The sequence below is a fragment of the Populus nigra genome, chromosome 18 (assembly GCF_951802175.1).
Source record: "Populus nigra chromosome 18, ddPopNigr1.1, whole genome shotgun sequence".
NCBI classification, from domain to species: Eukaryota; Viridiplantae; Streptophyta; class Magnoliopsida; order Malpighiales; family Salicaceae; genus Populus; species Populus nigra.
This window is the reverse complement of record NC_084869.1, coordinates 8,348,624-8,372,328: the sequence shown is the minus strand read 5'-3', so window position 1 is coordinate 8,372,328 and position 23,705 is coordinate 8,348,624. Positions and strand designations below refer to the sequence as shown.

The 23,705-nt window shown below is 36.7% G+C and overlaps 2 protein-coding genes across 2 annotated transcripts; one reads left to right on the top strand and one right to left on the bottom strand.

Annotated features, from left to right (window-relative positions):
• Positions 1-363: 363 nt before the first annotated feature.
• On the top strand, positions 364-7,103 carry LOC133678484 (ATPase 11, plasma membrane-type-like). Its single transcript, XM_062100787.1, has 21 exons — positions 364-693; positions 802-921; positions 1,007-1,105; positions 1,201-1,338; positions 1,523-1,657; positions 1,747-1,926; positions 2,021-2,227; positions 2,314-2,433; positions 2,514-2,633; positions 2,767-2,889; positions 2,980-3,084; positions 3,200-3,344; positions 3,761-3,925; positions 4,087-4,325; positions 4,397-4,429; positions 4,528-4,609; positions 4,950-5,110; positions 5,467-5,652; positions 5,737-5,919; positions 6,038-6,216; positions 6,575-7,103. Exons 1-21 carry the CDS (start codon positions 640-642, stop codon positions 6,669-6,671), a joined length of 2,871 nt encoding a protein of 956 aa, XP_061956771.1. The 5' UTR covers positions 364-639; the 3' UTR covers positions 6,672-7,103.
• A 314-nt stretch (positions 7,104-7,417) lies between these two features.
• On the bottom strand, positions 7,418-10,876 carry LOC133678485 (protein NRT1/ PTR FAMILY 2.11-like). The gene is made up of 4 exons (XM_062100788.1): positions 10,244-10,876; positions 9,899-10,116; positions 8,572-9,128; positions 7,418-8,471 (listed from the first exon to the last, which is right to left on the bottom strand). Exons 1-4 carry the CDS (start codon positions 10,401-10,403, stop codon positions 7,568-7,570), a joined length of 1,839 nt encoding a protein of 612 aa, XP_061956772.1. The 5' UTR covers positions 10,404-10,876; the 3' UTR covers positions 7,418-7,567.
• Between the last annotated feature and the right edge of the window lie 12,829 nt (positions 10,877-23,705).

Genomic DNA, 23,705 nt, shown 5'->3' with positions numbered 1-23,705 from the left:
AAAATAAAAAATAAAAATCAGTCAAAAAGTAAGTGAAGTGGTAATTAAATTAAATTAAAATAAACATAAAACAAGGAATAGGCCCCAGGGGCGCATGTGCAGTTTCTTGAAGGCTTTGGTGGTGTTCTCATCCAATAAATTATTATTTTAGGCAAAAATATCACAGATTCACAGCAACTTGATATCAAATTTAGGCCATCAAAAGACCTCAAAATTCCCAACATGACCTCAAGTACAACTTCAAGAAGCATTCAGTACAAGTGCTTGAAGCATTCATGGGGACCTTTTCAGACACAAAAACATATACGGGTACCTCTTTGGAAATGACCCAAGAGGTAGGATAGAAAAAGATTGTAGGCTGTTACTTGCACACTCTTTGCCACTACTCGACAGCGGTTGGTTCTCCTAGTTGTTGGCTCTCTTTGCAGATTTGGTGTTGGTGGGGTGTCTTCATTTTGGCTCCCAAACTCGTTGTTCACGCTCGAAATCAAGTCTTTTTTAACTTTGTAATGCTTGTCTGAACTGGAAATCTCAAGTTTTTTTGCCTCTTTTCATGGCGGTTGTGCTGTGAAGTTTGATCTTTGATTGGTTTGGTCCGTAGAGAGAGAGAGAGAGAGAGAGATTTTACTTAAGGAGAAGATGGGAGACAAGGGTGAAGTTTTGGAGGCTGTCTTGAAGGAAACTGTGGATTTGGTAATAGATCAGAGCATACTTTGAAGCCATTTTTTGGTTTGGTTGCTATCTGTTTTAGTGTTCTTTTGTTTGTTTTTGAGTTGAAGTTTTAATTTTTTTTGATTGCAGGAGAATATACCCATTGAGGAAGTATTAGAGAATCTGAGATGTAGCAGAGAAGGTCTCACAACTCAGGCTGCTGAGGAGAGGCTAGCCATTTTCGGTCACAACAAGCTTGAAGAGAAGAAGGTGTTGCCTTTTATCTTTATAAACATTCTTCTTACTTTTCTGGATTCAGGTTCTAACTCAAAGTTATCTTCTGGGTGTGTTTCAGGAGAGAAAATTCCTGAAATTCCTGGGCTTTATGTGGAATCCTCTGTCATGGGTTATGGAGGCTGCTGCTATCATGGCTATTGCTCTTGCAAATGGAGGAGTAAGTAGTAGTATATTCTGGTTTTTATGGCAATTCCACTCGCGGATTTGTTTGTTTTGGGACATTGTTAAACAATTTTTTGTGTGTGTGTGTAGGGAAAGCCTCCAGATTGGCAAGACTTTGTGGGTATCATTACTCTGCTTGTGATTAACTCTACCATCAGTTTTATCGAGGAAAATAATGCGGGCAATGCTGCTGCTGCTCTCATGGCTCGTCTTGCACCCAAAGCTAAGGTATGTGAAGTTAACGAACCTTTGTTTCATTTTCAATGTGTTTCCATAAATCTGTGGATTTACTTCTATATTGGAGCACTTCAGATTTGGATGAAATCCAAATTTGCAAATATGACTGACTGATGCACTTGTAATTAGATTGAACTGCGAATTTTGTTTCATCTCTCATAATATTGTTCTCAAGGTTCTTCGAGATGGAAGATGGAATGAGCAAGATGCTGCTGTTTTAGTTCCCGGTGACATTATTAGCATCAAACTTGGAGATATTATCCCCGCTGATGCTCGTTTACTAGAAGGAGATCCGCTTAAAATTGATCAAGTGGGGCTTCAAATACTTAGTTGCTACTTCATCTTGGCTTGGTATTTGTCTGGCTGTTATACTGAACCTTCTTCCTTTTGGTTTCTCAGTCTGCACTTACTGGCGAGTCCCTTCCCGTGACAAAAGGTCCTGGAGATGGTGTTTACTCTGGTTCTACTTGCAAACAAGGAGAGATTGAAGCAGTAGTTATTGCCACTGGTGTCCACACCTTCTTTGGGAAGGCTGCTCACCTTGTGGATACAACTAACCAAGTCGGCCACTTCCAAAAGGCAAGGAGATATAATTGTTACATGATCTTTGTTGAGTTCTAAGATGTACTTTTGTGATTTTGGTTTTGATTCGTTCTCGTTTCACATTGTGCAGGTCTTGACTGCAATAGGGAACTTCTGCATATGTTCAATTGCTATTGGGATGGTTATAGAGCTTATTGTCATGTACCCCATTCAAGATAGGAAATATCGTCCTGGAATTGACAATCTTCTTGTGCTTCTCATTGGTGGAATTCCAATTGCCATGCCTACGGTCCTCTCAGTCACAATGGCTATTGGTTCTCATAGGTTATCGCAGCAGGTTAGCCAAGTTCTTGGGGATGTTCTAATTGACGCTGGACTGCTGAGTTTTGGGCATAATATGATAATGTTTTGAATATGATCCAGGGAGCCATCACGAAGAGAATGACTGCAATTGAAGAGATGGCTGGCATGGATGTGCTTTGCAGTGACAAGACTGGAACATTGACATTAAACAAACTAACTGTGGACAAAAATCTCATTGAGGTTGCTTACTGAAAGTTGTTTTTCAAACACCTACTACAGAGCAGAATTCTTGCTTATATGTCCCTGGGTATAACTTCCAGGTTTTTGCAAAAGGAGTAGATGCAGATGCTGTTGTTTTGATGGCAGCTCGAGCCTCTAGAATAGAGAACCAAGATGCAATAGATACTGCTATTGTTGGAATGCTGGCTGATCCAAAGGAGGTAATTGATCCATATGGTACTCTTTTTATAAGTTCTGGTCACTATTTAATTAGTAATTTTAAATTTAACTTGGTAATATAATTTTTTTTTCATGTTTTGATGTTTTCTGAATTTTATTTCCTTGTTCCAAAAGGCACGTGCTGGAATTCAGGAAGTTCATTTCCTTCCTTTCAATCCTACTGATAAGCGGACAGCCTTGACATATATTGATAGTGGAGGTAAAATGCACAGAGTCAGCAAAGGTGCACCAGAACAGGTAACTTGCCCATGCAGCCTGTTATACTTGCCATGGGATGTTCTATATTTTGAATTTTATACTAATTCCTGTCTTCAAATATTTGTTTAGATTCTAAATCTTTCACACAATAAGTCAGACATTGAGCGAAGAGTACATGCCGTGATTGATAAATTTGCAGAAAGAGGTTTACGTTCTCTTGCGGTAGCATACCAGGTAATCACAATCCTATTTCTCTCTTTCTTTTTCTCTTAGATATATGCTTCTAGCTTCATTGTTGATTTTATTTTTGACTACATAGCTTTGATGAGCTGCTGCTTCACAATTGCAGGAGGTTCCAGAAGGAAGGAAAGAGAGTGCTGGAGGCCCTTGGCAATTCATTGGCCTCTTGCCTCTCTTTGATCCACCAAGGCATGATAGTGCGGAGACTATTAGGCGGGCTTTGAATCTTGGAGTGAATGTCAAAATGATCACTGGTTTGTTCTGTTCTGTTCTCTAGTTGGAAGCCATGCGAAGACTTTCCTTAATGATTTCTTTTCTTGTGGAGAGATAATTGTAGATGTAAAAGATGTCATGCAGGATAAAATGCAATTCTTCACTTGGGACTTGCTTGTATATAGTTTTACCACACGTAATACAGAATTCTAATATGAGAACTGGAAATTCTTTCATATTTGCAATGGGTATGTTCTTTTCGTAAAACTTGTCAGAAAATTTATGAGCCCCCCCCCCCCTCCATGTGCCCCCCTTTATTGTACTGCCTTACCTTCTCTGTTAATCAAGTTTCCAAGTGTTGCACTTATCCAATCTTTCAACTCTATCTAACTTAAAACGATATCAGATTACTTTTGGCATTCTGTTTCGAGTTTCTGATCCTCGTGGCTTTTATCAGGGGATCAACTGGCGATAGGAAAGGAAACTGGACGTCGTTTGGGAATGGGAACCAACATGTACCCTTCATCTGCATTGCTAGGGCAAAACAAGGATGAGTCTATTGCCGCTTTACCAATTGATGAATTAATAGAAAAAGCTGATGGATTTGCTGGCGTTTTCCCTGGTGCTTTTCTTTAATTTGTTTTCCTTAGTTAATTTTGGCACTCTGTGCTGAGGTTTGATGCATTGCTTCATAGAAATTATGTAGTTGTTGTTTTTTTATAGGCAATGGATCTTTAGTTTTCCTTGCTATTTTTGACGGGCTTGACATCTCTGTCATTTCAGAGCACAAATATGAGATAGTAAAACGTTTGCAAGCTAGGAAACATATCTGTGGGATGACTGGTGATGGAGTCAATGATGCTCCTGCTCTCAAGAAAGCTGACATTGGGATTGCTGTTGCTGATGCAACTGATGCAGCTCGTAGTGCTTCTGATATTGTCCTTACTGAACCTGGCCTTAGTGTCATTATCAGTGCTGTCTTGACAAGTCGAGCAATCTTTCAGAGGATGAAAAATTACACGGTAAACATTGGATTATCACCATGTTATATCTTTTTAATAGACTGACTTACATTTTCATCTTCCTTTGGCAGATCTATGCAGTTTCCATTACAATCCGTATTGTGGTAAGTAACAGCTCTGTGTGGGTGTGTGCATAATATAGGGTATCTTGGGAAGAAATTTGTGATGTTTCCTTACCCTTGTTGGTTTGATATGGTGATAGCTTGGTTTCATGCTGCTGGCTCTCATATGGAAGTTTGACTTTCCACCTTTTATGGTGCTTATCATTGCCATCCTCAATGATGGTTCGTTTCTCTCTCTCTCTCTCTCTCTCTCTCACACACACACACACACACACACACACACACAAAGACACATGCAAAACATGTTAAGTGGACTAAAAAAATAGGGGAAATTTCCATGCTGTCCATTTTTTGATTTAGGTTAGCATAGTTACCACAGATGTAGCATCCTTGACACCCTAAGAAAATCTTTTTCTGTTATGCTTGTTGATTGGGGTTTGTTTTATTTTCCTTGTATCTCGTTGGCAGTAGGTTCACATCTCATCTGTTCTCTTTATTCACTCATTCTTGATATGACCTGCATTTGTTTTCTTGGGATCTTACTAGCACCATGCGATTTCAGGTACTATAATGACAATATCAAAAGATAGGGTGAAGCCATCTCCTCTACCAGACAGCTGGAAGTTGGCGGAGATATTTACAACTGGAATTGTTCTTGGTAGTTATCTGGCCATGATGACTGTCATATTCTTTTGGGTAGCATATAAAACAGACTTCTTCCCAGTAAGATGACATGCCTTCTTTCATTTAGTTATGAAGTTTGTTTTGATTATGGAAGATGCATGTACTTGTTTGTAAACTATCAAGTACCTCGAACCATAAACTCAAAATACTCTTTACACTCGGCATGCCTGGTAAGAATGTAGTGGCAAGGTTTCATGGGGATAAGAAACTCGTGTTGCTGGTTTAAGTTAGACAGGCCGTGGGTGACTGATACATGGTCATGTGTTATGTCCATCTTCAGCAGATTTAGAATTTGTCTTCATGTAACATCTGTATGCATGATGAATTTATTGTTTGGCATTCCTGGTGAACCTGTGATAATCAGTAGTTAATTCTTCATGCCTGTTAATTTCCAGAGGGTATTTGGAGTGTCAACCCTGGAGAAAACAGCTCACGATGACTTCCGAAAGCTTGCATCAGCAATTTATTTGCAAGTTAGCACTATCAGTCAAGCACTTATATTTGTCACCCGATCTCGAAGCTGGTCATTTGTTGAACGTCCTGGGTTATTACTTGTGGTGGCTTTTATCATTGCTCAGCTGGTGAGCCAATTTCCTTGTATGTTTGCTTGTGATTTCTTACATAATCTGGAAGTGAACTCTAACTTGGCCTTTCTTTTTGCTCAGATTGCCACTCTGATTGCAGTCTATGCAAATTGGAGCTTTGCGGCAATTAAAGGGATCGGTTGGGGTTGGGCTGGTGTAATTTGGCTCTATAATATCATCTTCTACTTTCCACTTGACTTCATCAAGTTCTTTATCCGCTATGCTTTGAGTGGGAGGGCATGGGATCTTGTAATTGAGCAAAGGGTATGGATGCCATTGGCTTGATGGGGCTATTTATTTGAGTTTGGTCTGTCTTCGGTATAGTATTCTGTCTGCTTGTGTGTTTATGTTTTGTTTCTCTGATGGATTTCATTTTTTGTAGATTGCTTTCACAAGGCAAAAAGATTTTGGGAAGGAACAACGCGAGCTTCAATGGGCACATGCACAGAGAACCTTGCATGGGTTGCCACTACCAGACACAAAGATGTTCACTGAGCGGACACATTTCACCGAACTCAATCAGATGGCTGAGGAAGCAAAAAGGAGAGCTGAAATTGCAAGGTAGGGGCTGATGTTTAGCTGTCATTTTCAGCTTGGCACGTGATGTCTAACGTCTCAGCTAGATCATATCTGATTTCACATTGAAATGGGTCTTACCTGCAGATTTTCAGAAACATGAAAAAAAAAGAACTTATTTCGAAAATATATACTATTGTGATACAGGATTCTTTTTTGTGTTGTAATAACATGAAGCAGTAGTCAGCTTGCCAGAAGATATGGAAAACACTTACTCTTCTGGGCTAGTTGTGATACATTTTACATTTTTTCCTTTGCTGGAGTTTTGACGGGCCTTACTGGTTGTCTAAGTTCATTTGAACCACATTTCTGCTTTTTTCTAATTTATTTGCATTGATTGCAGGTTGAGGGAACTCCATACACTCAAGGGTCATGTAGAATCTGTGGTGAGGCTGAAGGGCCTTGATATAGACACGATTCAACAAGCATACACAGTCTGAAGATCATCTGGAGGGACAGAGCACAATAAATGGCAAATCTTACCACTACCAGCATGTTGTTGTGAGTTACCTGGAACTACAATGCCAATTATCGGTACAATGTTCTGAGTTCCATACCTAACAGTGATGGGCATCTTTAATCTATTTCTTCTCTGGTCTATTCTTACTTTGAAATGCCCACAAGAGGGAAAGCTCATCTTTTTGCCGTTTATGTTTATATAGGAAGGTTATGGACGCTGGTCCTTTTCTCTGTTGTATTATGTTTATATAGCCGGGTAATTATCATGGAACTGTCTTTTTTCTGTGTTGCACTACAAACAAACTCGAGTTCAGTTTAGTAATCATCGTGGCAGCCAATGTGGTTTGGGGACGAGCCATTGAAAATCAGATAGTTGGGTGATAAAACTGCTGTTTCAGCTGCTATTTGTTTCATGTCATCTGTTGCCAAGCTATTTCATGCCTCCGTATTTTCCAGTCCATCACAGCATGCGTCTGGTTATGTCTTGAGAATCAATTTACAATGTGTTGAGGTAGCGAATGTGCCTGAAGAAGCTGATGTACGACATCAATTCTTGTTTCTGGTTGCAGTTTGCTCATTGAACGGATATTGACCATTGATTTTTAGCAAAATCCTTGAAGCCAGTTGTTTGAATCTGTTAATTCGTAGGCATTATGACAGTTTAAATGTTGGGGATATTATTCCCAGGGATTGAAACCCATTGAAAGTTGCTTTTGGCGATGCGAAGTACACGAAACTAGTGATTCAAATGAGCCAAGAGACATTATTCTGAATGAGCCTTCTAGCTTACAAATGTAGCGGACTACTGAGAATCTTTTCTATATATAAGGTGATGTCTCACCCTGCTACATGAACCTAGTTGTTTGTAAAACAGTGATCATGCTACGGGTTTCTCATATTGTTTTTCTACCCCATAGAGTTCAAGCAGTGCATCATCCTTGCCCCCTTTGTACTTGTACCACCTGGCACACAGCAAAAAATAGCCCATGTTTAGGACCCCCAAAGCAGCAATCATGTAGTAGAAGTAATCAAGTCTTCCTTTGTTGAGATCTTCTGATAACCAATTTCCAGTTGCTGCACCATTTGTTGTTTGGTGAACTACTGTTATCAGTAAACTACTAAAATAACTTGAAGCTGCTATGCCGCAATAAAAGAGAGACCCTCCAATGCTTCTCATATTCTCAGGAAACTGCTTGTAGTAGAATTCAACCTGGCCAATGGAACCAAATGCCTCTGCAATTCCTGAGAGTGATAGCTGAGGGATTAACCATAAAGCTGACATTGATGAAATGGCACCTTTTCTTGGTGCGTTTCCTAGAGTTGGCTTGGTAAGAGCTATAGTCCTTCGCTTCTCTTCAACTAAGCCAGAGACTAACATGGTAACAATTGTGAGAAATATGCCAACGCCAATTCTTTGAAGAATTGTGATTCCAGCTTCTTTTCCAGTAATTCTCCGCAGAAAAGGGACAAGAACCCGGTCATAGATAGGAATGAAGATGCTCATACTTAGCATCAAGAACACAATATATGATGCAGCTGGTATCGCAAAGTTGCTGTTTGCAAGGCGTCTGTTACTCTGAACTGCTTGGAAGACTACATAGGTGTGCTGTTGAACCACAGCAACATAGTATATAATAGCAGCTGTCCATACAGGAATCACCCTAAACAAGCATTTCACTTCTTCCACTTGCTGCAAACTACAAAGTTTCCAAGGATTAGCTGGCGATCCATCTGGGTTTACTTGATCTTGGTGAGTCATGATTGCTGCTTTGTCGAGGAATCTGCAGGCACCATCAACCACAATTAGAATTCTTTACGTGTGAAGGGCATAGGTAATAGACAAGATATATCAAATCAGAATGGTTGAAAAGGTTGGATCACCTGAATTGATCCGTGTAAGAAAGCTTGGAATTGATGGACTTGGGAGGAATATAGTTGAAAAGGGAGAGCCAAGGTTGGTCCACTGGCTTCAACTTCCTTTTCTTGACTGCAACAACTATAACCCGTGCCACACTGGTCATCGGACTGCCAGTGGCTTTCACTTTTACGTACAATTTTGTACCCATATAGTATACTAGACAAGAAATGAGCATCAGGATTGCTGGGATTCCTAAACCTATAGGCCAGCTAACATTGGATTGCACGTAGACAATTAGCGTTAAGGATATCATCTGGGCAAAGGTGAAAGTAAAGAAGTACCAATTGAAGAAACTATTTACACCCCTCTTTCCAGATTCTGTTTCAGGGTTGAATTGGTCTGCTCCAAATGCCAAATTGCATGGCCTGATACCACCAGCTCCTATTATCATCAGGATGAATCCTGCCAGTAGAAATGCTATTTGACCGCCTGTTGGCCCTATGCATGTGCTGCTCTCCTTTGCACAGTGGGGTGGATGCAGTTTTGAGATTGCTGCTGTTAGTTGTATAGCAAGCAATCCCTTCACACAAAGCAGACAACAAATAACACCATACAGTAAGATTCATGATATATATATGAAGTCCTCCTTTCTGATATAATACCATGAAAATGGAAGACTTCCATTGACATGAAATGTGTTCTGATGGTGGTATATATCAACAAAACAATCCCCGATATATCTAGGATGAAATGGTAATAAATTACTAGTTTCATGAGACATTAGTGATCATTTTACAAGATCTTTTAATTGAATTAATAGGACTGTTCTCTCCCTTGTCTCCCTAGGAAAAACCCTGAAAAAAGCCTCTCCATTTTACACTCTTAACGTCCCTCTCTTTCCCCTCCCAGCTTGGGTCATATTAATTTTTTCTTTTGTATCTAAAAGATCTATATCTTATATTTAGATGCAACTGGTCACTTGTCTTCCTGGTGCAATCATGATTTTTTCAGTCTCCGTAGTAGATTGATGATTATTTCTAGCTAAATAAAGATTGACATTGATTAATGGTTTTGGTCTTTAGGATCTATAGCGTGATCCTTCCTTCTTTCTTTATTTCCTTTTTATACACACGTTATTGGAAAAAAATAGATGTTAAATATAAAAATCTACAGTCAAACTGCCAATTTGTAGGGTGTAATTATAATAATAACTATTATTAAATAGCAGCTGATTAAGTTAATTGACTATAAGAATCTCTTGAGTGCATGTTTGACATTGGTCGGCAAACTGACGCACACTAGCAGGTGAAAAACACGGTTAGATTTCGCATTATAAAATCCAGAGTATACCAGAAAGGAGGCGACGGTAGCGAATCCTAGCATCTTATAGCGACCAAAGTAGGTGTCGCACAAAAAGGCTCCGATCAATGTGCCCAAGTTGGCAGTACCATTGAAGACGGTGATGATAGTTGCAGCTGTAATGCTCTTCATGTTGAAGACAGTAGTGAGATATATCAAGAGGTTGGACAAGGTTCCAATGGTTCCTAGCTTCTCGAACGTTTCATTCCCTGAAATGATAATACACAATAATCACCCATCACTTAGAATTGAGTAAATAAAAGAAAGAAAATACGAAGGGAAATCGAGGATGCTTGAAATCCCCTCATTTTCTGTGCTATATAATCGAGTATTTACCTATAATAAAGGGCATGACCTTCCATCCTCTGTAGATAACCTTAGACTCGCTATTTGTCTCATCTTCTCCACTGTTTCCCATGGTTTCTTTCAGGTCATTCTGCACGCTTTCTTTCCCATTCTCCTCCCCAATGCTCCCTCTCTCGTCCCTCTTCTCCATGCCTTCTATCCTTCTTCACTCACTCCTCCTAACTCGGTGTGCGTGCACGGTTTTTGTAGGACAGAGAGTAAGTGGGGAAGTGAGACTTTTGAAAAGGGAATAACTTTTCCTTGCCTTGTTCGCTCACGTTTCTTCTACGCTGAGGACCCCTTCTTGTTTTTTGTTTGGTTTTAACAGTAAATATACCTTGATAAGAACAACCTCCATTAAGTTCATTTTTTCAATTCTAATTTAGAACGAGTTCAATCAACTGTGTACCCAAGAACTAACGTGCCCACATTTCTTCCATAACAGTGCGCTGTCGGGTCCGCCATAAGTCTTGCTCAGCTCAAATTTGACTTGAGAAAGAAAGCAGCAACAACAACCATGTTCGCGTTTGAGATTGAGTTTCTTCGCAGCCATTCTCATGGAGCACAAATCACGCTTCCCTAGCTGCTTTTTGGGAGCACAATTCAAAAAGAGGGTGGTATTTTTTTATTTTTATTTCTTAAAATATTTTTAGATTGTATTAAAATGATAACATTAAAAATAAATTTTAAAATATAAAAAAATATTATTTTTTTTTATAAAAAAGAAATTACTTCAACGCGAACCATTAATTAATCAGTCATTTGTGACGTTGAGTCCACAGCCATGCAAATTAATTTCCGCCGGTCGTTGAGATGTAAGTTCTACATGACTTGAGCGCACAGGGAAACCAAGAGATATACTTGGTTTTATTTTTTTTATTTTTTATTTAAAAAAACAATGTTATCTTCATGTTCTGAATGTTCCATCGCATAATTTCGGGTTTATTAAAAAATAATTTCTGATTTGCTGTCCTCCACCGTCCAATATAAAATAATAGCATATCTGTCTTTAATAATAAAAAAAAATCTTTCTTATGAGATTTTTCCAAAGAAAATTGCACAAAATCCTCCATGGAACTAAAGAAGGAGACAGGTGGCAGTATATGATTTCAAATAAAACCTTAAGGAGACAGGTGGCAGTATATGATTTCAAATAAAACCTTGAAGATTGAAAAAGAAAAAAAGAAAAAAGAGTTGTCACTCTCTCCCCCACCCTTTCATACCACCAGCATATTAACTACTACCACATGTTGATACCAAAAATAAGTATAGGGCTTGTGTCCAATCATCTCTTGACAACTGTTTTCTGACAGAAAGAAACGTGGCTTGTCCGAAATAGAGGGTAGGACAGCGTCGATATATATATATATATATATATTTATTTATTTCCTACCCATTTGAATGCTTTTCATCATTTCTTATATTTTTTTTAAGGTTTTTAGGCCAGTTTGTGTAAAGCTTAATTAAATATATAAATTTTAAAATTAACGATCATGTAAGTTTCTAGTAATTCTAAAATTTATAAGACTCGAATTGGTGATCTCGAGAAATCAAATATAGAGTCTAACTAATTAAGTTAGACCTCTCATGATTTTATTATTTTTTACTTGATTGTATTGTAGTTACATGTTTTCAAAGATTAAATTGTAAGTATCAATTCTAGTTGTAATAGTAAATAATTAGCTTTAAATTCAAAGCTTTTAAAATTAGTTGAAATTAATTAAGGTATATACAAATTGTTTCACATATTCATATTAATTAAAAAAAACTTGATTTTCACATCACACCATGTGTTATTTAATTTTAAAATTTTGTATAAAAAATAAAAAAAATGTCGTACACATCTAAGTTGGTTTACTCAATTTAATTTAAATAAAACTTTTATCACAATATATAAAGTAAAATTATTTTCATAAGTAGAAAACAACACGTTTTTGACATGAATTTTTTCTCTGGAAACTGTGAAGACACTATTGTGTCGGGCATACAGTTTTTTCTATGAATCTTTTTTCACGTGAAAAAAAATACGGTTAACATTTAAAACAACTTTTAAATTTATCACAATATATAAAGTCAAATTATTTTCATATGTAGAAAACAACACGTTTTTAACATGAAATTTCTCTCTCTAGAAACTGTGAAGACACTATTGTGTCGGGCATGCAGTTTTTTCTATGAATCTTTTTCCAAAGTTTTTCTAGTTAAAACTTACTTTTTAATCCTTATATATATAGCATGGTTTAATTTTAATAAAGAGTTATTATGATTTTAAAAGCAAGTTCAAATAAAAAAGAAAAAAAGTATACTTGGATAATTTTTATTCTACTATATTTAGAAATAAAATAATAATTAATTTGAAAAAATATATAAATTTTTTTAATAAAAAGATTAAACATTTTATTCTCATTGAACACTCGTTAGATTTTCTTATAAAAAAATTTGCATATTATTTTTGTACATAATTATTTGAACTGAAGGAGAAAACACACCATTCGCACGAGGTTGTTTTAAAACAATAAAAAGATGACATGTCGCACACTCTACAATAGGTTGCTGGTCTAGGGTTCGGGTAATTTAGACTTCAAAAACTGAATTTCATCCTATTTTTTCTTAAAAAAACACACAAAAAAACAATAGAAACATGTTGACCCAAAACATCCTCCACTCAATCTCAAAACTCAAAATCAAATTAAATTATAAGTATTCTGATCTATATTTGTAGGAATGATTAAAAGCTCAAATCATCTCTGTCATAACTCATTTATAGGTTATTCCTTAATTTCACTTTTTTTTTAAAATAATAATAAAATAAAAGCTAGCGATGTATAGAAAGTAAGTAGAGGAGGATTTCAAATATATAGAAAAATTAAGTTGTAATTTTGGATGAAATTCAAAACCTAATTGTACTTCATTATATCCAAGACTGAAGAAACAATGCAAATTTAAGGTCAAATTAAATGATTATTAGATGAGTTTGCAAAAAAAATTAAGTCCAATAACATACTTAAATTTTTAATAAATGAATTTGATTTAATCATAGGCTAAATTAAAGTTTGATTATGTTTAAGAATTAATTTTGATCCAATTGAAGGATTTAATTAGGTGCAAGGACTTAATTATACTTTAAATGGGTCAAATTAATTTTATTAGGGGCTTAATTGGTGAAAAATTAAGTTTGAGAGCCTAATTTGGGCTTAATTGAGAAGATTGAAATTTTAAGAGAACAAATTTAATTTTTATCAAGTCAATTGATTGGAATCGAAGGGAAAAATTGCAAGAAAATCAAAGTTTTAGAGTCAATTAGGGGTTAAATTGAAGAAATTCACAACTAAGAACCAATTTGCAAAGAACATCGAACTACAAGGACCTAATTGATTGAAATCAGGGGTGAAATTAAAGAAAATGAAAGTTTAATGGTCAATTAGGGGATAAATTGAAGAAACCCGAGACTAAGGACCAAAATGAAAACAGCACCAAAATCTGGGTCTAGAATTGAAGTTTTCACAGGGACCAAATTGCATAAACTTTAAAGTTTGAAGTCAATCAGGGATGTAGATGAGATAAATTGGAAATCAAAGGACCAAAATGAACTTTACAAAAACGACGCTGTTTTGATTACTGTTCATCTTCTCCTTCAATTTTCTTTGAAATGACAGGTTAGGGAGGCTATTTTGTAGGTGTATTTAATGCTCATAATCTTCACTAAAGTTGACAAAAATTGCACGCAAATGATCATCTGACATTTCTTTACAACCTCGTATGGTCCGTTCAGGCTAATTGACAACGTAACGGCTACGACTCCAGCCTAAAGAGACCAACTCAGACAGCTTTTAACTGTCGAATTTGACAATTCATGGTGCCTACTTTAAGCCAACGGCTGAGATCCTTCCCAGCTGAATCAAGGGCCGAAATTTTCCCTCAGTGAAGACAAGATTACCCTTTTCCACCCCCTATAAATTTGGGTGAATTTCATGGCCTGAGCATGAAAAAATCAGAGTCCAAATTTGGCCTAAAACCAGCCTTCCCCTATTTTTTTTCTCTCTACAACGAGTCCTCTCCCTTCTTTCTCTCTTCGTCGTGGCCTTCGTCCACCACCATACTCACCATCGACTTAACAACCATCATCTCAACCAACCCAGCTCCTCACCAGCGGCAGAGCGACCACCGCAACCTCCTCTCTCTCTGCTCTATGAGCTTTTTCTCCTTCTTCCCAAAGTTGACACCGGCCACCACTTGCTCCACCAGTTCTGCCTTAAGCCACCAGCACATCCACCTACCTCCTGCTAGGCCAGTGATAACAACTCTATCCCTTCCACCAGGTCGCCTTCCATTTTTCTCTCCCATCGTCTGTAACTGCGTATTTGTATGCAGAACATGAACTACTATTCATGTTCTGCAAATTAATTAACCTTTAGGGTGGGCTAGACCTGTTCCTGCCCAGCCCAAGCCCCAAAAAAGAAGAGAGATTCGTTGGGCCGAGATCAACCTAACCATTTTGTGTCGAAATTGACCCATCCCAATCTTTTTGGGCTGAGTTCAGCTTAGTTAGCTAGGCCAGCCTAACCCATATTTTATAATATTTAATTATAATAATATAATATTATATATTATAATATTTAATATTATATATTAAAAAAACAAAACAAATTGCAAAAAAAATTAAAAAATACGTTAAAAAACATTGTGATTTTCTCAAATGTTTTCCAACTAATTTTACATAATATCAGGCTGTATATTTACACTATAAGATACAGATCCAATATTAAAATACCTGATTTTTTCCGAAATATTTCTAATTTTTTTTTCAAAACTTAAATTAATTTTCCCTTTAAAAAAATATATTTTCTTTTCATGCATACAACCAAATTCTAAAATATTTTCCAAACATATTTTTATAAAAAACAAAAAATTGCATATTTTTCATGTTTTTAAAAAGCAAAAAAAAAAAATGGATATCATAACCAGTTTATGATTATCCATTAGGATTTGGCCAAAATGTCAAAAACTCTTTATCAATTTTTATTTTATATTAGGGTTTAGATGTAGACTTTAATATTTAGAGGTGTAAAACTACATAGTAGAGTATACTATTAAGTATTAATGATACAAAGTGCAAATATATACGATGCTAAAATTCAGATTTTAGAACGGTTAGGACTTCTCCCAATAAGGAAGAGATTCTCTCACGAAGGGAGATCTGCCTTAAACCTTAAAAAAGACAAACGAATTGAAACCTGACCTAGAAAAACAATTAAACAACAATGCAACTTACCTTTTTTGGTCGAACTAAGATTTGTTTTTTTGACTTTTTGCCTATTTGTTTTGGTTTGTTTAATTTTAGCAAGCATTTTTACTGCTTTAGCATCTTTATTTCTTATTCATGCATAAGTACATTAGGTATGGGTTAATGCCCTCATGCATTTTGATTTCACGAGTAGACCCAATTCTAGGTTAGGTGGGGAGTAGCGGTTTGCCTAATAACTTTCAATCGGAGTTTAGATATGTGAAACATCCAACTATGAACTGAGTGTTTACTCGGTAATGACGGTCACACTGTGCCCCTACCATTCCTTGTAAACCCATATATTGCCTTCATATAAGATGGTCACTGGGCAGTTCATAGACCTTTAGAGACTAGATAGAAAGCCTACCCATCATGTAATGATCTAGAACCTTTCTTTAGAGCATGTACTCCCTAAATATTTATTTAGCATGGTTTTTTGCTATCCATACCTAAGGTGTATATACATACATTTGCATCCATACACATACATCCATTCATTATAAATAACATACATACATGCATCATGTTGAAATATAGGTCCCCAAAGAGTCTACAACACTCGACTCCGAGCGAGAAACATGAAAGATGAAGAGCGTGTTCACCGTGACGTCTATTTCTCAAAAGAGTTGGAGTTTCTGAAGGAAAGCATGGCTCGCCTTACTAGCTTACTCTAGCAAACACTTAGAAATACCTCTAGAGAAGGTCCTTCCAACCGACCCATTATCTTTGTTCAAACCCCAATAACGGCTCAACCTAAAGAAAGAATGAGCGAACATGGTTAAGAGCCTCAACATAATCCATCATTTATGTAGTCAGCAGGACTGACACCAACACTAGCCCCTGCAGTCATAGATGTATTTGCCAACGAGTCCTAGAAGACCAAGTCATTTGATGACATTGATCGAGATAAGATGGCGGCGTTGGAAGCCAGAATCAGAGCCATTAAAGGGGTAGACTTATATGACTCTGTACAGGCAGTAAAAATATGCCTGGTCCCGAAAGTGGTTGTATTAAAGATGTTCCATGTTCTCGAGTATATCAAATACTCTGGAACTCAATGCCCCATGACTCATCTCAAGTCCTACTACAATAAAATGACAAAAGTAGTACATGATGAGAAACTACTGATGCACTTTTACCAGGATAACTTAAGTGAGCGACATTGAGCTAGTACATGAGATTGGACAACACAAAGATATGCAAATAGAAAGACCTTGTGGAAGCTTTCATCAAGCAGTACAAGTACAACATGGATATTGCTCCTAACAGAACCAACTTGTCCAATTTAGAAAAGAGGGATAAAGAAAGCATAAGGGAAGACAATTAAAAAGATTTAGCTGCACATGTGCATTCTTCACTTTTGGATAAAAAAATGGTTAATTTATTTGCCAACACACTCAAGACACCATACTACGAGCATGTGATGGGTAGTTCGGCACATCAATTTACTGACGCTATGTTAGTAACTGAGCGTATCGAGCAAGGAGTTAGGAGTGGTAGAATTTTTGCGCCTACCGAGAAAAAAAACTTTGAAGGGAAAAGAAAAGAGGGTGACCATGTTGAAGGTGATTATAGGGGTAGAAAATTTTTTTTTCTAAAACAACTACACCTCATACCAAATTGCCAACATCAATCTTAACTCTTCATTTCTAACCAAAAACCCTGAGCCCCTAAACTTTCAAGCCAAAAACCAAACTGAAAATTTTTCAAAGAAAAATTACCAAAAGGTCCAGGAGCAACTACCTTTATTACTACTGCTTTTGAATGAGATGTATTAGAAGCTACTAAGCATTGGACATATAGCTCCCGAACCACTCGCGCCTCTGTAACCACCTTACCTTAATTGGTACAAACTGACCTTACTTATGAGTACCATACTGGCACTGTGAGCCACAACATTCATATCTGTAGTGCCTTCAAGAAGAAGCTCATGCGTTTGATTAAAGTTGGGTGGATAACGTTTAAAGAAACATCAAACAAGAGTATAAACCCCCTACCCAATCATGTTTTAGGTAGTGGATTGGTGAATGCGCTAGAAGTGGAATACCCAGGAAATCTGAAAACACCAATGGTTAAAGCAGGATGCGAAGGAGGTAGCATGAATTTTTAAGGGACTTTAATTTAAAAGGGTACCTAGAGAGGGCGAAGTTCTATCACAGTTTTTCATTCACACTGTCGATGAAATCCCTATAAGAGCTTTCGTGAGAAGGCTAGCCCGAAGGAAAATTTACCAAGATGGGAGGATGAAGCCTGCCCTCTCATTACCTTTTGTTTGATCATGTTTGTTTCAACCTGTTTTAGTCTTATTGGCAATTTGGCTCATAATGCCATAAGACCTTTTCTATTAAAGGAGCCTTTCTTTTTAATAAGACCATGTGTTTCCTTTCTTTTTAATAAGACCATGTGTTTTCTTGTGTTGATGATGTGCCTTCATTTATTGTCATTTCATGCAAATAACACACCTACACAAGCACACCCTTCAATCACAAAACCACCACACGAAGAATTCTTTGATGTTTTTCTCTTTCCTCCAAAAACTACGCATGATCCCCATGTTTTCACAAGGATTTTTAGGAAATCAAATTTTTAATACAAAACAGAAATCAAATTGGTATTTGTTCTAATAAACAAGTTCTGGAAATTCAAGTGATATCCCAACACTAAGAAAACCTGAAGAACAACCCAAACGCCATGAGATGACTTCGAAGCTGAGTTTTGGTTGCATGAATATTGAGAAACCATTTTTCATATTCATATAAAAGAAAGCAAAGCTTACCGATCCTAAGTTCTTGCGTTTGAAATGAAGAAATACCATTTTTGGTCATCCTTCACAAATTCTAAAAAAATCCTTTGCAGTCTTCTTTTGAGCTTAATATTTTTTTTTAAGAAAAATACCTTGGCTAGGATCACACCTCATATTGGGGGACATGAAAAAATCCTCAATGATTAAAAGTACCCAAACAAAGTTGAGGGGCATAATAAAACAAATCTTCAATGACTAGTGGTACCCAAACAAACTAGGGGTTATGAAAAACCAAATGGTCTAAAAGGTTTAAGCACATAATAAAAATAACTAATTTGATGATGCTCAAAACCAAAGAAAAAAAAACCCAAACCTATGGGGGCATACCATTTTGCAAATCAATTCCAAGGAATCCATGAACCATAAGAGGAGGTTGAGAAATAAGCACCAGTAATTCTTAGTCTTGAGATTCCATAAACACCCTTTGAGCCTACATATATCCTTTTTCTTCATAACCAAGAGCCAAAGCCTATGTTACGTGCCCAATCAAGCCCTTTTTGATCAAAAGCAAGCAATTTGGATCAGTAGGCAATGCTTTCTCATGTGAAACAAGTCATTATTCATACAAGCAAAATGAATGCTTGGAAGATCGATTCTCTGAAACTCTTAAATTGAAGCTTGAACCTCTTTGACTAATAAAACATCACTTTATATTTTAAAAAACAAAACAAAATTTTTCAACACTTATGAAAACTTGTCTATAGGAATCACGTGAATTTTTTCAGAACGAGTTTGTCTTAAACTGACATCAAATGATTTTTGTGTTTGGAATACCTTTGAAATTCCAAAAATTCTCCATAAAAACAACTCCTTATAAACAACCAAATCTTATTTGGCCTCACCCCCAAAGAAAACGCAAATTGAACACTTAGGAGCATGATCAAGCCGAGGGGTAACCTAATAAACACATAATAAGATTGGCTTTATGATTCCCTTTATAAGAAAACTGAAAATCTAGGGCAGAGCTGGCAACCTTTTAGATAAAGGTTTATGGGCAAAAACATATGCTAATGTCATACCTCTTCTAGAGGTCAAGATCACAAGATGTGACTTAAGTAAGTAAGAGTGAAAAAGTCATCAAAGCTTACTATCAGAGACTCAAACTTTTGAGAAAAGGAAAACTCCATGAAGAAAAGAGGACTTATATTTCTCTAGTAAGTATACATGCATTTTGATCATGATGCATTGCTTTTATCATTGACAGATTAGTGTCTCACCATCACCTCTCGGGTAGTGTATTTTGTAAGCCTACCTCCTTTTGACTGTGCTTTTAAGCCGTTATTCCTCAGATAGTGCGCCTTCAGAGCCTATTTACCACCTTTTGAGCGTGATTTCTACCCCTACCTTTTTCCTTGTGAGTGCATCTTCGAGCCCTCCACCATATTAGATTGTATGCTTTACAACCTTACCTCTTTCCCTTTAAGTGCGCCATCAAGCCCTCAACCCTCATAGATAGTACGTTGTACAACCTTACCTCTTTCCCTTCGAGTGCACTTTCGAGCCCTCGATCATCTCAAGTAGTGCACTTTTTAGCCATATCCCCTTTAAGATTGCCTTTGAGCCATCATCTCTTCGGTAGTGCGTTTACTAATCCTACCTCCTTTCGAATGTGGCTTTGAGCCATCATTTCCCAGGTGATGCGTTTCCTAGCCCTTGCTTCTCGAATAATACACTTTCTAGCCCTATTTTCCTTTCAAGTGCGCATTTGAGCTCTCATCTTCCACGTAGTGTGTTTTCCTAACCCTACCTCCTTTCGAATGTACCTTCGAGCCATAATCTCTTAGCTGGTGTGTTTCATAACCCTACATCTTTTTTTGTGCTCCTTAGAGCCCTCCTTTCTCGGGTAGTGCATTTTCTAACCCTACCTCCTTTAGAGTGCGCTTTAGAGCCCTCATTTTTCAGATAGTGCGCTTTTTAGCCCTATTTTTTTTTTTAGTACACCTTTGAGCCCTCATCTCTCAAGTAGTGTGTTTTCTAACCTACCTCCTTTCGAGTGTGCCTTTGAGCCCTGATCTCTCGGGTAATGTGTTTTCTAACCCTATCTCCCTTTGAGTTCGCCTTTGAGCCATTGCTTTTTGGGTAATGCTTTTTCTAACCCTATCTCCTTTCGAGTGTGCCTTTGAGCCCTCATTTCTCAGGTAATGCATTTTTTAACTATACCTCCTTTCAAGTGCACCTTTGAGCCCTCATCTATTGGGTAGTGCGTTTTCTAACCCTACCTACTTTCGAGTGCACCTTTGAGACCTATCTCTTTTCTTTTTGAGTGCTCATTTGAGCTCTCATCTCCTGGATAATGCGCCTTTGAGCCCTATCATGTCATCCTTATAAGACTTTCCATTTTCCATCTGGGCCGATTGCCCATGACAATGAGACTATTTTAAGAAATCTTCGCATTCTCACCACCTTAAAGATCTCCATGTTTTTCACCTGGGAGGTCGCCCGTTTCAATAAAACAACTTTGAAAATCCTTTGTATTTTTCACCACCTTTAAAACATTTTTCACCTGGGTAGGTCACCCATTATAATGAGACCAATTTGAAAAATCTTTTCATTTTCCACCTGGGCAGGTTGCCATTACAATGAGACCATCTTGAAAACTCTTTTTTATTTTTTTTTAGGCAGGTCACCCATGACAATTCGACCATTTCAAAAAAATTTTAATTTTACTAGAAAAACCTTTATGTTTTTTCTCTGAGTGAGCTTTTTAGCCCTCATTTCAAATACTATCAGAAGGATTCATTATTTTTTGATATAGTGAGTCTGTTATCTCTCATTCTTTTTTTTTCTTTTTTCTTCTTTACAAAGCTTACTATCTAAAATCTCTTACGAGACTTTTTATTGTAAGCATTGTAAAGAGAAGGAAAACTGTCATTACCCATTTCTGGGTTATTCCCCAAACTCATTTTAAAAAGAAAATAATAATGAAATAAAAGATGGCATTGTGAAGAAAGCAGGTAGAAGAGGATTTCAAACATAGGAAAATCAAACTGCAATTTTGGATGAAATTCAAAGCCTAATTGTACCCCATTATACCCAATATTGAAGAAACAATGCAAATTTAAGGTCAAATTAAATGATTATTAGATGAGTCCGCATAAAAATTAAGTCCAAGGACATAATTAAATTTTTAATAGGCGAATTTGATTTAATCATGAGCCAAATTAAAGTTTGATTATGTTTAAGAATTAATTTTGATCCAATTAAAGGATTTAATTAGGTGCAAGGATTTAATTATACTATAAATAGGTCAAATTAATTTTATTAGGGGCTTAATTGGTGAAAACTTAAATTTAGAAGCCTAATTTGGACTTCATTGATAAGATTGAAATTTTAAGAGAACAAATTTAGTTTTACAAGTCAATTGATTGAAATCGGGTGCAAAATCAGAAGAAAATTAAAGTTTTCAGGTCAATTAGGGGTTTAATTGAACAAATTCGCAGCCAATGACTAATCTATAAAGAGCGCAAAAATATAGGGTCCTAATTGATTGAAATCAGGAGTGAAATTAAAATAAATGAAAGTTTAATGATCAATTAGGTGATAAATTAAAAAAATTCACCAAGGATCACAATGAAAACAACACCGAAATCTGGGTCTAGAATTGAAGTTTTTACAGGGACCAAATTGCATAAACTTTAAAGTATGAAGCCAATCAAGGGTGTCGATGAGATAAATAAAAAATCAAAGGACCAAAACGAATGTTTTAAAAACAACGCTGTTTTGATTACTGTTCATCTTCTTCTTCAATTTTATCTGAAATGATAGCTCAAGGAGGCTACTTTGTAGGTTCATTTAATGCCCCTAATCTTCACTAAAGTTGATAAAAGTTGATAAAAGTTGCACGCAAATGATAATCTGACATTTCTCGACAACTTTGCACGGTCCGTTCAAGCTGATTGACATCACAACAGTCACGGCTCCGGCCTAAAGAGGCCAACTCAGGCAGCTTTTAACTGTCGAATTTGACAGTTCATGGTGCCTACTTTGAGCCAACGGTTCAGATCCTTCCCAACTGAATTAAGGGCCAAAAGTTTCCCTCAGTGAAAACAAGATTGCCCTCTTCCACCCCCTATAAATATGAGTGAATTTCATGGCTTGAGTATCAGCTGAAAACCAGCCTTCCCCTATTTTTTTCTTTGTAACTAGTCTTTCCCTTCTTTATCTCTCTGTTGTGGCCTTCGTCCACCACCATACTCACCACCAGTTTGACCACCATCATCTCCACCAACCTGGTTCCTCACCAGCGGCGGAGTAGCCACCACAACCTCCTCTCTCTCTCTACTCTGTGAGCTTTTTCTCCTTCTTTTCACAGGTGACACCGACCATCACTCGTTCTTTCAGTTCCACCTCAAGCCACCAGCACATCCACCCATCTTACGCTAGGAAAGTGACAACAACTCTATATCCTCCGTTAGGTGGCCTTTCATTTTTCTCTCCCATCGTTTGTAACTGCGCACTTGTATGCAGAATGTGAACTACTGTTCATGTTCTGCAAAATAATTAACCTTTGGGGTGGGCCGGCCTCGATGTAGCCCAGCCCAGCCTCTAAAAAAGGAGATTCATTGGGCCAAGATTGACCCAATGATTTTGGGTTGAAATCAGCCCATCCCAACCTTTTTGGGCTAAGTCCGGCCCCATTAGCTGGGCTGACCCAACCCACATTTTATAATATTTAATATTATATATTAAAAAAAATACCAAAAAAATTCAAAAATCCTTCGAAATATTTCTAAAAATAAATTAAAAAAATTAAAAAATTAAAATTAATTTGCCCTTTAAAAAAAATATCTGGTAAATGTCTCTTCTTTCCAGATTAAATATCTTGATTTACCCCTGTTGCTTGAATTTTCAAGTTTTAAATATCGTTAATAACTTTTTATTTATTTATTCGCGCACACAGTTCTCGATTTATTTGATTACATGTATGTATAAATTTTTATATTTGAACTTAATTTTTTTCAATTACAGAAATGTGTTGAAAAAACCTGCATATATAATTTTTTTTATAAGAAATAAAAATATCTGACTCGTGGTAGATCGTGGGTCATATAACTAGTATAACACTAGATTTTGACGGCACCATGCTATGGTGGTGCTTATTGTGTTATCTAGAATCTTATTCTGAGAATCTTATTCTGGTGAAGGGCATACAATTAATAAATGAAAATAAAAGAGAGGTGAAAAGTGAACTTATATAGCAGTAAAGATAACTTGTTTTTTTTTTTTTATTGTGAGTTAGAAAAAAAATTCTTTATACTAAAATATATATCTAGGGTGCGATGAATTTTTTGGAGTTGTTAATAAATTCGACCCTGCGGGTCAACTTTAAAAACTCTCGACTTGACTCATTACCTAGCTCGAGTTTC

Bases quoted from the DNA above. Each gene is read 5' to 3' on its own strand.
- LOC133678484 (XM_062100787.1), top strand. From the start codon at position 640: ATGGGAGACAAGGGTGAAGTTTTGGAGGCTGTCTTGAAGGAAACTGTG. The intron at 2,434-2,513 runs GTTGCTTACTGA...TATAACTTCCAG, and splicing joins TGGACAAAAATCTCATTGAG to GTTTTTGCAAAAGGAGTAGA. The intron at 4,430-4,527 runs GTAAGTAACAGC...ATATGGTGATAG, and splicing joins CCATTACAATCCGTATTGTG to CTTGGTTTCATGCTGCTGGC.
- LOC133678485 (XM_062100788.1), bottom strand. From the start codon at position 10,403: ATGGAGAAGAGGGACGAGAGAGGGAGCATTGGGGAGGAGAATGGGAAA. The intron at 9,129-9,898 runs GTATACTCTGGA...CTTTGTGTGAAG, and splicing joins CTACCGTCGCCTCCTTTCTG to GGATTGCTTGCTATACAACT. The intron at 8,472-8,571 runs GTGATCCAACCT...TGGTGCCTGCAG, and splicing joins TCTTACACGGATCAATTCAG to ATTCCTCGACAAAGCAGCAA.